Below are 17208 nucleotides of genomic sequence, written 5' to 3' on the forward strand. Positions count from 1 at the left end.
TATTGCTCTTCTTCATATGGATTACTAAAAGCTTTTGTAGGTTATATAGTGCTACTTTGACCACGCCTAGGTAGTAAGGTGTTTCCTCATCATGTCCTGGCATTCTGTTTTCTTTAATTAATTTTTAAGCCTTTTTTCTTTTTTCTCCTCTTTTTTTTAAGTGGCAGCTCAGGGATTCACATTCCTGTTGAGGACTGCTCACATCACAGTCAGGCCCTCTGATAACTTTATGGCTCTGATTTACCCCAAATGTTAGAGGCTTTCTTTCTGGCAGAATATCTGCTGACCCTGAGTGGTAGAACAGAGGGTCCACTACACATCGAGGTGTGTCACGTATTAATTTCCCATGTCACCTATGGAGAATCCCAGTCTCAGTGACTTTGCTAGGTAGAAATAATTTTTCTCCCTCCAATGCATGGACATCCAAAATAGCATTGAGTGACCTGAGTGTTTTAGTAAATACCTTCTACGCTATATGTAGATAACAATGTTTTGTTCAGTCAGGCTGGACTATTGTATTTGCTGTGTTTTAGTCAGATTCAATGTTGTGTAGAGGTCTACCAGCTTGCAGAGCTTTAAGGTGGGAGTGGACCTTAAATAATACCATGGAGGATGAGATACATGGCATGAAAGAACAGATTTCTCTGTGGAGGTTGTGTACCAGCTTACTGCTAGCCATGCAATTGGGAAGTTAATAGCTGAGGAGTGTTCAGCTAATGTATATTTTTTTTCAGTTAATATAGGTATATATTTTCATATATTTTTCTGGAGGCATGTCTCTGAGCTAGGATTTGAAAAATTCTGCCCTTTTTGACCTGGGGGGCCTGCAGCTCAGTGCCACTGCTTCTCCACTTCTGAGCTGAGTGTGCCTCTGTGTACCAGTGTTTTTTCAGCGAGAGAAGGAGAGTCCTTCCTTTTACAGGTTTAAAAAAAATAAAGAGGTAATTCTCATCCCCTCTCTCCTTTCCTGCAGTTAATCACTACAGCTTTGTATAAGGATAGGATTGAACAAGTCGTTGTGTTTAATAATGGTTTCTTCCCTCTTCCCACTCCTTAAATGTTTACAAAGATCACAAACATTTTAATGGCTGTAGTGCCATCTAGAAATGTTGCCTTGCTTTCTTAAAAAAACAAGAGGGAATAAAGAGACCAAATAAACATGGTAGAAACAAACCATGAGTGTTTAACCTTTTCAGGAGAAACCATTTCAGATGCTTGTGTCAGCTGTGGGGATCTGACAGTGTCACAACAGTTGTTCCAAGCAGAAATTAAATGCCTGGTTTGCCAAGTGTGGTGAGGGCTCTTTCTGTGCTCGTTTATGACCAGATCAGTCTGAAAATGCATTTCTTTGCATTTTAAAATGTGGTTTGTAGGTTGCACAGCTTTCTTCAGAATAGTATTTTCTTCTCCGTTTCAGGTTACAACGGCAGACCCAATCTTACAACGAAAAATGGAAATGGAAATGGAAAAATAATACCTGGTAATAATGGAAAACCAAGTGGACAGAGAGTAATCAATGGCCCTCAAGGAACAAAGTGGGTAGGGTGACCTTCTCTCCAAATTCAAGATGCTTTAACCTTTTATTGTACTTACATTTTTATTAAGAAAAGAAAGGAGAACAGTGTCCTCAGTCAATGAAGCTGTAAAGTGAGGTTTTACTTAGCGATCTGGTTTCCACTGTTTCATTGAAATCTGGTGTGAAATTCTGCATTTCATTATTTGAACATTTTAAATGTCTGATTTAAAGCCTGATGGCTTGAATTTCAACTATAGCATTGCTCCCATGAATTTAGTGAAATATTTTTTCCTCAAAGTCAGTGGGACTTACAGTCCTCAGTGACACAGGGCTTGTCTGCCGTGCAGTGTTAGTGGGGACTACCTGGGATAGCTCCTCTGAAAGACGTGTTCAGCAATGCGTCTCCCAGACTCACACTCCAGGTTGAAGCTCGTGAACAAGAGTATTGAAATGTAAAGTTACTCCGTAAGTGTCACAGTGCTTTAAATGTACATACATAGGTATCTTTAAGCATTTTGCCACTTGTACAGACATGTTTCCAGTGATATTTTCAGATGATCTCAGATGCCATTGATAGGAAAGCCCCACTAGGTGCCTACATGCCCAGACCTTGTCTTTTAAAATCCTTTGCAGTGAGTTTATAACCGACCAATGCAGGGAAGGAACTGGTGTTTCCTGTGTGTTCGTCCAAATGCTGAGCAGCAGGAGACTGTGACCATCCTCCCTGGCATCTGTAGAGCTGGTCACACACAGCATGACACATAAAGACATTTATTTTATGGCCTCTTCAATCTCAGTGTTTGCATTAGAGGAACATAAAAAGGTTCATCAGGTATGTCACATTCAAGGGAGGCATTTCAAAAAGCATACCCAAAGCCCTTTAAATAGACTCCGGAAAGTGGGCTGAAAAGGTCCTTGGGAGGCTGTGGGGCGTCTCTCTCAACCCCACGAGAGAAGGGCATTGCTGCAAGCAGGACAAACACCTTGTAAATCAAGAGGTTCTATGTCAACATCTGGGGCCTGGAGGGCTTCAGAGACTGATCTCATGATCTCCTGTCCCTCCTGCTACAGCCTTTTCCCCATCACCAAATGTAAGTCTGTCTTGCCAACCTGGAACTGCTGCTCAAGTTCTCTTCCCAGTTTTCTCCCAGCACCTTTTGCATTTTTGTGTTCTGTGGCTCAGTGTCTGTTACCTCAGGTTAAAACAGCATACAATTCAGCTATTTTGGGTTGAAATAGCAACAAGGACTGGACTTTAACTACAGTTACGTCTTGAATTCCATCCAGGCTCTCAGACAGATTTGTTTTATGAGACAGAGGCTTTTCTTCAGTCTCCTACCCCAATTAAAATCTTAGCTACTTTGTTTTCACTGCTCTTTCAATCTAAATTAACTAGTTTATTTTTTTCTTTTTCTTTGTTTAGGAGACATGCTTTTAAATCCTGTTTTCAAAAGGTCTTGGGGTCATACTCAAATCAGTATTGCAGGAATCCACCTTAGGAGTTGTGCAGCCCAAGAAAATCAAGGGAGTTGCTCCTTTGCACATGAGAGCTACAGTAGATGATATGATTGTTGTGCAGCTCTGGAGCCCAGCTCCTGGGGATTTGCTTTCTTCAGCAGTTGTTTTTCAGTGATTACTATACAATTAGTGACTCACTTTTAAAAGTCTGTGGGTGTTGTAGTTATTCCTGAACATCACACTTAGCATCTGAATTTCCCCAAGATTTCTGTTGCTGTGAAATTTCATTTTAGCTCCTCTTGTGTTAGCTAAACTTGAGTCCATCTATTGCTTTTAGATTGTAGATCTTGACCGAGGGCTAGTGTTAAATGTTGAAGGAAAATACCTCCAAGATTCCCAAGGCAACCCTCTCCGAGTGAAATTAGGAGGGGATGGACGTACAATTGTTGGTAAGTGGCAGCTTCCTTCTTACAGAAAAAAATCTACAGGTTTTGTGCACATGGTGCAAGTCTTTGAGCTGCTGAATGCTTCAGGCATCCCCAGGTCCCATGCAAGCACTTGGAGCTGCTTGTACCTCAGGTCTCCATCAGGCAGTCAGGGCGTTGCAGGACCTGGGGAGGCTTTGGAACATCCTGTGGGGCTCTGGAGTATGAGGCAGCAAGAATCACCCAAATCCGTCTCACTTGTATCAGCATTAGACAGGACTGCAGAACTGAGCTAGGATAAGGATTGACTCCTGTTTATGTCTTTGTATACATAGAAGTAATTATTCCCCACCACTAGCACTGTACCAGCCATATGTATGTGATTATTTTATTTTTTCTTCTGAAACTGACCACAAATAGTAAAAAAACCCCGTGTGTGATCTGTGAAAATGCTGCTGTTTGCATATCAGTCCACCTGTATAGATTTCTTGAATGCAAATTCAGTGCCTGCTGCTAAACTGGTTGCCATGACTATTTACAGTATCCAGAATTTGGCACAAAAGTTTATCTGCAGTGACAGCATCTCACCAGCTCATCCCAGTTTTTCCTTGCACGTGTTTGACATTAGGGAGCAGTTCATCATACCTTTCATCAACAATTACAAGACTGACTTCAATTAAATGCAGGCATTGTCTCTACATTGTGATTCTGAAGTGAAACCTCCCTGCAGTCTTCCTGTTATCAAACAGCCGATAAAAGTGAACACCACTGTGGTTTATCTGAGGTTCTTCTGAACCATTTTCCAGCTTCCTTAGCCATGACTCTTTCCTAGATAACAACCTTCTCTGTCAGCTTAGTACTGAACCACACTCTCAGTGCTCTTGTGATATCTACTATCGATAAATACCATGCTATAAGCCCAAAATGGATTAATAGTGATGGGGTTTTTTCTGTTTTGTTTCTCTCTCCTAGATGAAAAGGGTGCCCCAATGGTGAGTCCTGATGGATTACCTTTGTTTGGACATGGCAGATTTAGTAAACCTGTAGCGAGTGCACAAGATAAACCAATAATAAGCCTTGGAGGGAAACCTCTGATTGGTCTTGAAATGATTAAGAAAACAACCACTCCCTCAACTACTACTACAACAATACCCCCAACAACTACCACAACAACTACAACCACTACAACAACTGTTGCTACAACTACCACCACCACTCCTGAACCAACCACCACTGAACCACCCACTGAGAAGCCCCCCACAACCTGTCCTCCAGGCACCTATGGACAGTACGATGATGAGGGCAACTTGCTGCTGGGGTTTGATGGCCTGCCAGAGTGCAATGCAGAAGGTAACTTCCTTTTGTGCTGTTTGAACTTCTTTGGTTGTGCTATTTGTACAGCGCAGTTACACAAATATAAAGCGGAAAAGAATCTGCCTCTGAAGATTTTGGTCCATGTGATAAGGTAGGAGCTGAGATTAGAGCAGCTAAAGAAGGGTTTGGATGCTAAAAGGTTTTTAATTGGAAAATATCAACTTTCCTCAAAGTGGAAGTTTTTCGTGGAAGTATGTTGATTTCAGTAAAATTCTTACCTTGTGTTGGAACCAGTTTTGTCACATATATTCACGCATGTGAACAGAAGTATGGGCAGTAATTTTGTAGCCAAAGCACTTGCATATAAGGAAGTCCTCACTTGAGTTCAGGCCAGGGAAGGACCTGAAGGCACTATACATTTTGACTGTTTTATGCTCTTTTCTCACAATAAATTCTGAAAAGTCTCTCTTTTGAGCCATGGTGGAACCAGCTTTTGCAAAATGAGATTCTTGTTCTCTTGCCAGCCCTCGGAGATAGAGATTGTCTAGCAGGAATGTAGCACAGCATGGATGAAGCTGGGGAAAGACAACCCTGTCTCTGCACAGATAAGGCAGAGACTTGTACACTAATTTCTTTCTCATCTGAAAATATATTTGAAAAAATGAAAACATTATTTCCCTGTTGCAGTTATACAAGCTTATAATGTGCCAAACTGAAATCCAAAGTAAACAAGTATAAATGCACTAGAGTCTTAGGGCACTGAGTCTGTTCCTACCATGTTTTACTCTTTCATCACCTGAATGTTGCATTGCAAACCAGTTAGTTGCTTATTTTGCAAAACTAGGTCAGGGAGCACCATGGTAGTCCTTATCCTTTCCATTTGTAGGTAGTCCCCAAATCAGTCTACAAATGGGCAGTAGGAGCATGGTCATAACCTAGACAACAGGTTGGCAAGTCAGACAGCTGCCAACTGGAGTAGTGAGTTTTAACAGATAATGAAACCTCCTTACCTTTCCCCCATACACCTGTATCTCTGAAGCCAAAGTAGATTTACAAGTAGGTCATGTAGCCATGGCCTAGGAAGCTGAACTATCACTTTGAAGGGTGCAGAGATATGGAAGGATGTTGCTACAGCAACTCACAGCGAGTCTCAGGATGGCATCTTTGGAAAGGATCTCAGAAGCAGAAGACTGATAATTCCCTTACCAGCTACACTGGGTAAGTAATGAGTCAGAGATGTTAGCGCCTTGTCCAGGTGGAATTACAATGATTTTTAGTGTTAATATTTACCTAACGACTAGCCCCATGTTTGACAGTGTGTATTTATAGAAGTGTGCTTGCAGATGCACATATGCATGGATGTGTACACACATAGACATATGTATGTAAAAATTACCATCATCTTTAAGTATTTCTTTGAAGATTTTTGGTTTTCCCTTTAGTACTTTCATTGTTTTTAATTGTATTTACAAAAGTGTTACAAATATTGTTATATATAGTCACCCTGGTATTTTCAAAGTTGCCTAAAGGGGACTGTGATTTTTGGTAGAGTCTCTCCCACTCCCACCAGATGCTTTTGCTTAGCTTAAATGTCGCTTATATCCTGTAATATTTTCTGTCTTTGGCCTATGCTGTTTGATACCTGAAGGACCTCTTTTGAGAATACATGTAAGAACAGTAAGAGTTCATGAAATATGACTGGGGTTAATATGAATGTAGGCTCCAGAAGCTGAAAAGCAAAAACCTTTGCAGTATTATTTTTAGCAGAGTTGTGGGCTGGGGAATTTTCATGTGATTTTTATGAACATTTTAAAACATTCTGCTTGGGTTTTTTGCCTTCTACCAGATGGACTTGCTGAATCCTTGACCTTTGTTAGAGGCATGAATGAAAACTAGTTTTTTATACAGGCTTCATGTTCAGTGGCCCTTAAATCACTCCTAAACTGACTGGCATTTTGACAGTATGTCTACAAATGCATCACAATGGAAGAGTGAACGGTGCTAGATTTCTACTTCTTACCTGGTATATAGCTTGAGCAATACTAGTCCCTACCTTGCAATTACAAAAGTTTCTCTGAAGAGTAATTATTAGGATTTTCTTGATCTTTTTTTTTTTTTTTTTTTTTAATCCTGGTGACCTGCCTCAACATTTGACAAATGCAGCAAAACAACCTGCCTGTTCCACAGAGGAACTTGCCTGAAAAGAAAGCATCTTTGTGGTATTTATTTAATGATGGCTGGTTTTGTTTAACAAGTGCAGTGTCTGTTTCAAGAGGGATAAACAACTACTGCCTGAACTATCAAAACATTTAATGCAGTTTTCCTTTGACCATTTTCAAATCATATTTTTATGTTGTCTTTCCCTTTAATCTGAGTCTGGAAAATACTCCAGATCATTTAATGAAATACTTTTTCTGCCAAAGCTTGATATTTGTTGCTAAGTGCTTTACTCACAAACAGTCGGGGTCTGCAAGTGCCAAAACCCACCGCCAAACATTCTACTTAAGCTTTGGCAAATTTGCTTACTCTCTGGCAGGATTTTTGCTCGACCCAGCAGAATTTATTGTCAACATTTCACTAGATTCAGCACTCTCTAACTTTCACAAAGGGGTTTGGCCACACAAGCATGATTTGTCAGTGAAATCAGCTAAACTTTTTTCATAAACTCACAAGGAGAAAAAAGGTGGAGTCTTAACCGCGTGTTACATGTGATAAAATCAAGTGATGGTTGCAGTGTGCCGTCCTTACAGATGCCAAAAGTCTATGTCAAGTGGTCATAGCAAGACTTGGCCTCATTTGGTACAGGCAGGGTTCACTGAAGAGCTGCGGTGAAGGTTGATGAAGCAAGCTGGAGAACTGCAGCTGGTTGGTGTATGTATGTATATACAGAAAATTATAAAGTGAGAGGTCTTTTGGGAAGTACCCCTATCATCGCCATGCCACAGCTAATACTAAAGAAGCACAGACAGTGAAGTAGAAGAGACCGAACAAGTACAAAAATAGAAAATAACGTTTGTTTTTGCTGGATTGTACATAGGCCAAAGGCTGACTAGCTAATATGTGTGAATGAGTTGAAAACTTCACATGAAGGACTTCAAATTTCTGCATATCTGAGCCTCTTGTTTACTTGGATATAGTCAAAGGTAATTGCCTACATTACAGACATTGGCTGATGCTGGCCAACTGTGGTAAGAAGATCTGCAGAATTCAGCAAAGGATCTACTTTGTCACTGGCTACCCTCAGAGAAGTCAAGTAGCTTCCAAGTGGACGATCTCTTGATGAGTGGCTGCAGAAGTCTACCATGAGAAAATGTCAGATTTTGCTAGATGAAAGTCTGACAAGAATTAACCCATTTCCTGTATTTTCAAAGCTTATTTTGGCATTAAAATCACTACTATGTATTTAAAAAAACCTCATTGTAGTAGGAAAAAAATCAGTCTTGTACAATAATTGTTGGTTCTAAATAAAAAAACCCTGCAAAATGAAAATGTAACATTCAGATTATACATATGTGAACTGACACTGGCAGTTGAAATTTTGCATTGTTTCTATTACTGGCTTAGTAAAAATAACATTGTTGCTTTCATATCAAGTGTTGCAGGAACATTACCAGTTTCTGTGTAGTATCCTGAAGTCCAAGCTGTCTTTCTCTTGCCTTTTTTCACACACTGGCCTCTCCCCAGCCCTGGCATTTCACTGAAGACTTCTGAGTGTACCTGCAGTGGGTTCCAGCACAATGCTTTTGTTTTGTTTGCATTGCTTTTCATGGCTAATCTGAGCTTTGTGTACTGTTTTGGCTTCCCTGAATAACAAACATGGAGACATGCATTTCTCAGAGTGTGCAGGGAAGCCCTTGCCAGAATTCACAAGATGAGGTACTTGATGGTTGATGTATCTGGATACATGACTTGCAGAGATACTGAGATAATATGTAGGCATGGGCATCTGGGAAGCCTGTGGGTGCATTTGCATTGGTTTTTGGGGTGGATTGGGGAGAGTTTTTGATGTGCACCTCACAGTCATCTCTTCTTGCTATGCTTTCATTTGCATCATGGAGCAATCTCAGTGTGCACAAACTGAATTCCTGTTGGATGAAACTAAAGCCGAAGCAGTTCTGCAGGATGACACGTATGTGCCCCAGCCTGTAATAAGCATTCAGTCCACAGGATCAGACTAGAGCTAGTGCAAAGTAAAACCCCAGAACATCCAGCACCAGTTACTTCATTCTACAAATCCATTCCTTTTGGGCTGCATTACTTACTAGCATAGGCACAGTCTGTAAATGTCATGGTTCTGTGGGTTGTTTGATTTTTATTCCCCTGCAGAAATAGTTGAATAGAAGTTTTCAGTTTATTTCAGCTGCTTGGTTGGTTTTTTCATATGAATTTCTCACAGTTGCTGCTTCTGAGACTATAAAACGTTGTCAAATCCTGACCTGAGTGTTACGCGGTTGCTGGCAGCCTGCCTTTGCTCCAGAGCTGCTGAGCCTGGAGCAGAGCTTCTGGAAGGTGCATTACTCTTGATTTTGAGTAGCAGCGCTGAACCCGTTTTCCCGCAGCAAAACTCCTGGCCACTGCAGTTAGCCACTCATCTGTTACTCTAAATATGCCAAGTGGACTGTCACTGTGTTATTTGGAAACTAAGCAGTTATCTTATTGCTTTGCAAATCAACTGGCTAAAGATTTTTATTTTAAACTTTATTCCAGAAGTATTTTACTAGGAGGGTAGGGATGAGACCATTCAAATCTTATCGTATTTTTTTTTTCTCCTTCAATAGATACATTTTCAGGACTGGATTCAGATGTGACAGCAACTCCAGAGGCATATGTGATATATGATGATGGTACTGTTTAACTGTAAAAGTCTGTTGCAAGTGGCATGTTGGGGTTGTTTTTTTCCCTGTCTTCTTTCTTTGGAATTGGGTTTGAGGGGGCAGGTTGGTGGATGGGAGCTTAAGCAAGCAGTGGTGAGCTGGAAAAGCTTTCCAGGGTCCTGCATCACATGTGAAGATCAAGGGTGCAAAGGCAACTGTTTCTGGATGTGAAAGTCCCTTTCTATCAGTCCTGCAATTTAACAGGAACCTATTGTGGAAATAAATTATGTTCAGAGCTGCATCATACAGTCACTGCTTCAAACCTAGCTTTACTTTCTCAGGTACAACTTCTAACTCCAGCCCAGTCAAAGTCAATCAACTCTTCTAAAATAGAAGATCCAAATAATATCTGACCCCTGGAAACTTGAAATACCTTATTAAGTTTTTAGCACTCTACAGCACTGTGAATATATTTTTTTTATCCTTTTCTTTTTTGATGTGAGGTCTGCATTTAGACTATAAAACATGCTCATACTGAATGAGCTTTCCTACATATAAAATAATTAATCTGCTGAATTCATGTGGAATTTAAATCAAAGAGATTTGAAAACAGGTAAAAGGAGAATAGGGAAAGATTTTTGCAGAGTTATATTCCTGACATCTTGTTATTATAATGCAGGACACACAAAACTTAGCTGAAGAGAAAACCTCAAGTCCCAACATTTAATTGTAAGTTTGCATAGGGAATGCAAATTCTCTATTACTGGAACTAGCATTCACTTTCTGCCATCAGTGACTCCTGATGTTCTGCTCCTTTTAATCCTCAGATTCCAGCTCCTACCCCCACATACTAAAGTGGATAAGTACTTTGTTAAAGTCAAATAGTAGAATTTATGGCTCTAGAATAATAAGTTTTTTTCTTTGTGGATGCAGTGCTGGGATCTTAAGTCAAACCAACAACAGAAAAGCATTTAAAAAGAGAATGCAGCAGCTGAGAGGAAGATACAGACTTTTGTGCTTTTTAGTCTGATCACTTCATACTGAGGCCAACATTTGTAATGTGGGGAGAAGAGTGTGAACTAAAAATTGCACTAGTCCTACATCCCTTGTTCCTTACATCCCCATGAAAGTGGAATATCCTCAGTGCACAGGTCTTTTGCCAGGCCTCCCCTTAGGTGCAGGTCACCTGCAGAAAACAGATGCTTTAGCATTTTAAGCAGAAAACAAATGCTTTAGCATTTTAAGCAGAAAACAAAGCCATGAACTGAATCCTACCACCTGTATGAGGACACAGCAGGGATGCCAGATGCTTCTTTCCCTTCATTTTGTGTGTCAATCTGGTAGCACAGTAGCTTTTCAAGGAGCACTGGATTTAATAGGATTGAATATCAAGGAGTACTGAATATCAGGAGATTCATGGGGGCAGTTTGCCTTCCCTCATGGCCCTAATGGGACCACGAATGGTAAGTGCAAGACTCCATGCCTCTTAAGTTGCAGGAGGGTGTAAGAGCGGTATGAACCAGCTCTAGCATTTTAGAATAATAACACAGAGTTTTCTTAAAAAGCCATTTTTTCACTCCCTTATCTCCTTGGTTTGGCATCTGAGGGCTGCGGCTAGGGATTCAATTACTGTGCTGTCTTCTCTTGGGGGTTGTGAGGGGAGGTGCCAGACAAAGTGTATTCAGGGTATTGGTGTATGAATACATTTGTTTATTGTCATCCTTTTTACCTGTGTGAGTGAGGTCTAAATCAGCAACAATGCTAGTATTCTAATGCGAAGGCTTTATGCTCGCTGCCCATCAGTTTGGTAGAAACCCTCACAAGGCTCAGGTGTGACCAACTCTGACTTAGAGGCCTGTGGGGAGTGTGAGACAGCTAGGGCAGGGTGCGTAGCACTGCTCTGGGACTGTGGCTGTTGACAGAATGTTTTCCTTCTCATACTTAAGCCAAAATAATGTGAAGCAAGCTAACATTTTCATCTTATGTTTCCTCTGAAGACTATGAGTTTTTTGAGAGCACTTTGCCACCAACCACCACCACCGTCACCACCACCACTGCTTCTACAACGACAGAATTGGATGTTGTCTATCCGGAGACTAGTGTTGTTGGCACTGGCCCTGTGTCAGAATATGATATTGCTGGGAAGAAACGGTTCACTGGTAAGGATGTCTTTTGGTTTATGTAGCTTACTACTTGTGCGGCAAAGGATTCTTGTTCTAGCAAGGTCAGCCCTTAAACTGACACCATTGCACAAATACGTCCAACAGACTAGTGTGTGGTCCTTGTAAGGACTGTGTGGTGGTTTAGCCCCTGCCGGGGTCTGAGACCACGCGGCTGCTGCCCCTCCCCCACAAAGGGAGTGAAATACAAAGCCCCAAGACTGAAATAAGGAAAGGTTTAATACAACGATGCAATAGCAACACAACCAACAACAACAATAACAATAACAGTAATAGTGATGGCAATGAACAGAGCAAAATAGCTACCAAATACAGCAGTTTGAAGCACGATGTACAAAACCACGAGTGCACCTCGCTCAGCGCCAGGAAAATGTGACCTGCCAGGATGTGACGTCGGCATGGTATCTGAATAACCCGGCTAGAGCTCCCCCCCACTGCTGGGGAAACTTAACCCTATCCTGGTTAAACCAGGACAGACTGTCACCTGGGAAGCCCGAACAGCAGAGCTTTGTTCATAGCTTTGATGCTTGCATGTGTATGTATGGACCCACACTGAATTTGTTGAAGCAGTGCAAACCTCTTTGTACTCTTTCAGTATAAATGCTCTGCTCTGTATTCTGCATTGTGTTTGGTTTAGCTGAAGTCAGTAAGAGAGCAAGACTGTCAACTCTGGTGCTCAGTTCAGCTCAGCTACATCATTTTAAGTTCACACCAGTAGTTCAATCAGTGCAAGTCTCCATGTAAGTGTGAGTATTCCTCTGTGGGACCAAATTATTTTCCACTGACCCATGCAACCCCAGTGATTTCACCCACCTTTGCATGAGCATGTATGTCAAAGGTGTGCTTCAAAGTCAAGGAATGAATGATGTTTTGGATATGAACTTTCCAAAAAGTAAAACCAACAGAGATAAATTTGACTTTGCTATTTGTATCTTTGCTCTGTAGAAGGAACTTGGTGAAGGAACCCCCAATACATTGACATGAGCCATGAGGCTGGCTCCTATATGTGAGCCATTCAAGTGTGTAGGTATGTGTTGCAGCTCTCACTTCAGACCTGCTCTGCTTCTTTGTCACAGAAGCAGCTGGGGCCCAGACTGGAGGGATTTCGATGTGGTAGAGCATTCCAGCCTTCACCCCCGACTGGTGACCCCCCCGCAGCCCTTTACAAACCTCTGGCATTTGAACTGAGGTCAGGTCAGCTGCTGGCTCACCTGGCATTTCAGATGGGAGTTCAGAGGATGGAGAGTCAGCTTTGACTCATGTCTTGCTTTCCCTTCCAATATCCACAAGCTTCATGTGGCTTAGAGTGGAGCTCTGCTGCTGGAGTAAAACATTTGTTTTTATATATGCCAAGACTTTTTCCAGTGCATCTTCAGTTTCCCTGTCCAAACAATTTCATGATGTTTCTATTCGGCTCTCTCACTGACAGTGCTTCTTGATTCATTTAGCTGGAGAGGCTAAAATTAACTTCATTGCAAGATCTGGAAAAAATCCCTTTAGGGCATGAAATCCAATAAGATAAACCAAGAAATGTTGGTCTATGAACATTTCAAGGCTCTAGGGAAATAATATTACCATTTCAATGAATTGTATTATTGCAACTGAATAAACATTTCCAAAGCGAGTTTTATAGTCCTTACTTTGAATGTTACAGTGACTTTTAAGGCAATAAAAAGATGGTTTAATCTTTTCCTGATCTGAAGTGCAATTCCAGTCAGTGTAAAGCTTTTAAAAATAGAAGTTACAGGTTGAGAGCACATGCCTGGAAGGTAGGGACTCATGACTCCTGGTCCCGTAGTACCCTGGGGATCGCAGCAATAATCCCTTCTTTTAACGTGGCCAGACTTCACCTTGTAATTACTCTTCCTGTTCCCTATGTTGTTTCACTCTAGCTTTAAGATGTTTGTGTAAGAACCAACCACTTAGACCCGTAAAGTCTTAGATGATCTAAGGCCCTGGCAGGGATCTGTTCCCATGAGTGGAAAGGCAGAGAGTTTGGGTGACAGTTCCAACCCCACCTTCCAGAGCAGCTGGAGGTAGCCTGTGGAAGGTCCTGCAGTCAGACCACCTCTCGTAGCAAAGACAATCCTTCTGTCTTTGCATAATTGGCTACAGTTTTGAGTGAGTGAGGGGTAGACCTGAATATTGGCATCTCATTCTCCCTGCTCATCAATCAAATTGAGGGCGAGCCATGCTTTGTTGGCAGCAATGAACTGTCTCTGGGCTGGAAGGGGAGAAATTTTAAAATGCATCACAAACCTTGCCTTTCTTCTTTTCAGGAAATTGCCAGCCTGTGTGCTCCTCTGTGGTATGTACAAACTGCTATCTAAACACCACCCTTCCCTGTCTCTTCCAGCTCCTTATGTGACCTATCTCAATAAAGATCCAGCAGCCCCCTGCTCCTTGACAGAGGCCCTGGAGCACTTCCAAGTGGAAAGCCTCGATGAAATAATCCCTAATGACCTCAGAGAGAAAGATATGCGTCCCCTTAAAGCCCCTCACAACATCACTGTTGTGGCAGTTGAAGGCTGTCACTCCTTTGTCATCGTTGACTGGGCCAAACCTGCTCGAGGAGACATGGTAACAGGTACTCTCCTGAGGATTGCTCTCCTGATGGGGTAGTGGGGAGGGTTTTCTCAAATGACCATTTTTGCCTTAAACTGAGCCAATGGCTCATGAAGTTGTCACTTCTCTGCAATTTTTTAAAGGAGGTGAGCTACTTTCTGAGGAGTGAGAAAGGTCCCTGTGTTGTCCCTCAGTGCCAGACCAACCAGCCCATGTCGGTCCAGATATCAAGATTTTGGCACTCATTATGTGCCAGTGGTTCTGAAGGCACCACTTCTCACCTGGATGATAGCTGTGATAGTGCTTTGCTCAGCTGAGCACTTCTGCCCCTAGGTAGTGCCCTCAGCAAAACTGCAGGCACCTCCCAAGCCTGTCTTTGGATCATCTTTCACACTCGGCTTCTGTCCACTCTGAGCAAAGGTGATGGCATATCTGGAGCCGGTCTGAGTCCTGCCTGGCAGTGAGCGTGGCTACAGGAGCCTGTAGAGAGGCTTCTGGCTTGGCAGTCTTCTAGTCCTCTTTTTTTGTAGGAAAAGAATGTGTCAGAGTAAATTACCTTGTTTTACTGAAATTTTGCTCAAATATCTGTCTGATAAGTGAGGTCCAGAGATGGGGAATATGTTAAACAAATGTATTAAATTAGATCTCCTTTAATGTCTTTAGACCTTTTGAGAGCCAGAGAGAAGCCCAACTGACTTCAAGAATGAATCTCAAAAGTTGCTGGAAAAACACTAGAGTACATAACCAAAATATTTTAGAAAGTAATCAACCCCTCTTTGTCAGTGGACCCAAAAGATCTGAAGTAAGCACTGGAAAATGCCACTGCTTTGGTGCTAACGTCCAGTTTTAAAGGAGCCTCGCCCAGGTCTGTGGCTGACAGCCATGGCAGAGGGGTGGGAGCTGGTGGAGATGAAGCAGCAATAATGGGATAATTGGGAAGGGAGAAGGTGGCACTTGAACAGGCTGTTTCATTCTTCAAGGCCGTTGATCCAGTAGCTTACCAAGCGCAGTCTGCATAACTTTTTTTTTTTTTTTTCCAGAAAAACCCCTGGCATTTCTAACTATATTAGTTTCTGCACAGTCAGTGTATCACTTAAAACAGTGAATGGGTTGCTTCTGTCATCTTTTGCCTTCACTGTGTTTTAAATCAGAATTTGCACCTGGGTACCATCCTTTGATATAATGCTCCATCATTATTAGCTAATGACAGGAAATTCCTGTAGCCTGAGATTTTCCAGGAGAGTTAGGCATCGAATCATTTTTGTATTCAAAGATGCTTCTACTCCTTTTGACCCATAAAATCTACCATGACACCTAGGGATATAATTTATTTAAAATTTATTTAGAATCCTCACAATGATTTGTCTTTCCCATTTACAGGCTACCTGGTTTACAGTGCATCCTATGATGACTTTTTAAAGAATAAGTGGTCAACCAGAACTGCAGGGACTACTCATTTGCCAATTGAGAACCTGAAGCCCAACACACGGTAGGGAATTTGATCCACTCTTTTTCAGTTCTATTAGGGAAGTAAAACAAACTTTGAGAATTGTTAATTGTTTTTCTTGGCCTTAGTATAAATGCTTACATCTGATATAGATTTTACTCATTCTGTTTGACAGCAAATTCTTTTTCTAAACTGCACGGCTACTTGCATATTATTTTTACCATATTGGCCCTGGAGCAGATGACTGTGTACGTGCATAAATGTTTGTGATATAAAACCACATATCAGTAACAGAGAAAATCTTACTTTAAAAATGCATTTTATAGCCTTATGCATAACTGAATCAAATTTTAGGGGGAAGAGTATACTGAAGTGTAGCCCTGGTGTGATGTGATGTGGCCATTTCCACATACTGGTGTGGCCAAGGTTTGATACCTGGCTGGTGGGGAGAGGTGCCACTCCCTGGTCTGTTTTTGCTGTCTGTTCGAATGAATTGTGCTGGAAGAGAAGACTTGGAGGCATGTAATGAGGCTGTGACAGTTGCTTAGAAGTCAGTTTGGCAGGAGCTTTAGGTCTTTATCTTGCAAAAAGTGTCACTGAAATGGCAGAACAGGAATACATGCTTTGCATGATATTGGAATAATTCATGGCAATTGGGTGGGAAGTAAATGGCCACAGAGGGACTACATTAAAATTACTTCTTTTGACAGATGCTTGGTGTCTCTCATACTTTTCTCTCAAATTCTGAGTCTGAAATAGTTTGGTGCTGTCTTGGGTGAAGTGATTGCTCTTCACGTGCTGATGACTACAGTCTCTTAGACACTGGTAGCAGGTGTTGCTCATGTATTTGGTAACCTGGGAGATGCACTGGGATTGTGAGCTAGGACTAGCATACCTCACTTGATGATGAGCTGCAGATCAGAGCATGCACTCCTAGGACAGCCACATAGGGTTTGTGCCAGGGCAACACAGGAAAGAAACTGTGTCACCTAAAGTATATTTTCTTTCCAAGATGATTTATAGACAAAGGGAAGGTTCTACAGGTTAAAAGCAGTTGACTGAGAACCTCAATCTAGAAAACAGAGAAATGCTTGAGCATGACCTTCATCTAAAATCTTAACATATTAAATAATAAAATAAATTATGAAATGTCAATGCAGTGTAGCATTTGGGTCTCAAATATGACCAGGCATATTTTTTCTGACCACATCACAGTGCTTCTCTGCACAGCTCTGACTCTAGCATAGACTCACACGTGCCTTGCACCTGCAGCTGTTCCTGCTGGCCCTGAAACATCCAAGCACCAAGAAATCACAGTGTGTGTTAAGAAGGGGGTGCTACTCCCCTGTCTCCTCCCCAGACAGTTCCCTCCAACCACAGAGTTCTGAGGTCATGGCATCACTTAGGGAGACCCAGCACCAGAGCAACTTCAGCAGCAGTTCCTTAGGCAGGTGCACCAGGGACACGTCCCTGGAAAAACTTTGTGCCA

At 41.8% G+C, this 17208-nt stretch overlaps 1 protein-coding gene across 1 annotated transcript in view; it reads left to right on the forward strand.

Annotated features, from left to right (window-relative positions):
- Positions 1-17208, forward strand: part of FNDC1 (fibronectin type III domain containing 1) — a 45092-nt gene that overhangs the window by 12978 nt on the left and 14906 nt on the right. The window contains exons 8-14 of the mRNA XM_074862952.1: positions 1418-1539; positions 3312-3423; positions 4372-4749; positions 9492-9557; positions 11525-11686; positions 14064-14294; positions 15653-15761. Of these exons, the coding sequence (XP_074719053.1) occupies positions 1418-1539; positions 3312-3423; positions 4372-4749; positions 9492-9557; positions 11525-11686; positions 14064-14294; positions 15653-15761 (1180 nt within the window). The remainder of the gene's footprint in view (positions 1-1417; positions 1540-3311; positions 3424-4371; positions 4750-9491; positions 9558-11524; positions 11687-14063; positions 14295-15652; positions 15762-17208) is intronic.

This window comes from Strix uralensis, chromosome 3 (genome assembly GCF_047716275.1).
Source record: "Strix uralensis isolate ZFMK-TIS-50842 chromosome 3, bStrUra1, whole genome shotgun sequence".
NCBI classification, from domain to species: domain Eukaryota; kingdom Metazoa; phylum Chordata; class Aves; order Strigiformes; family Strigidae; genus Strix; species Strix uralensis.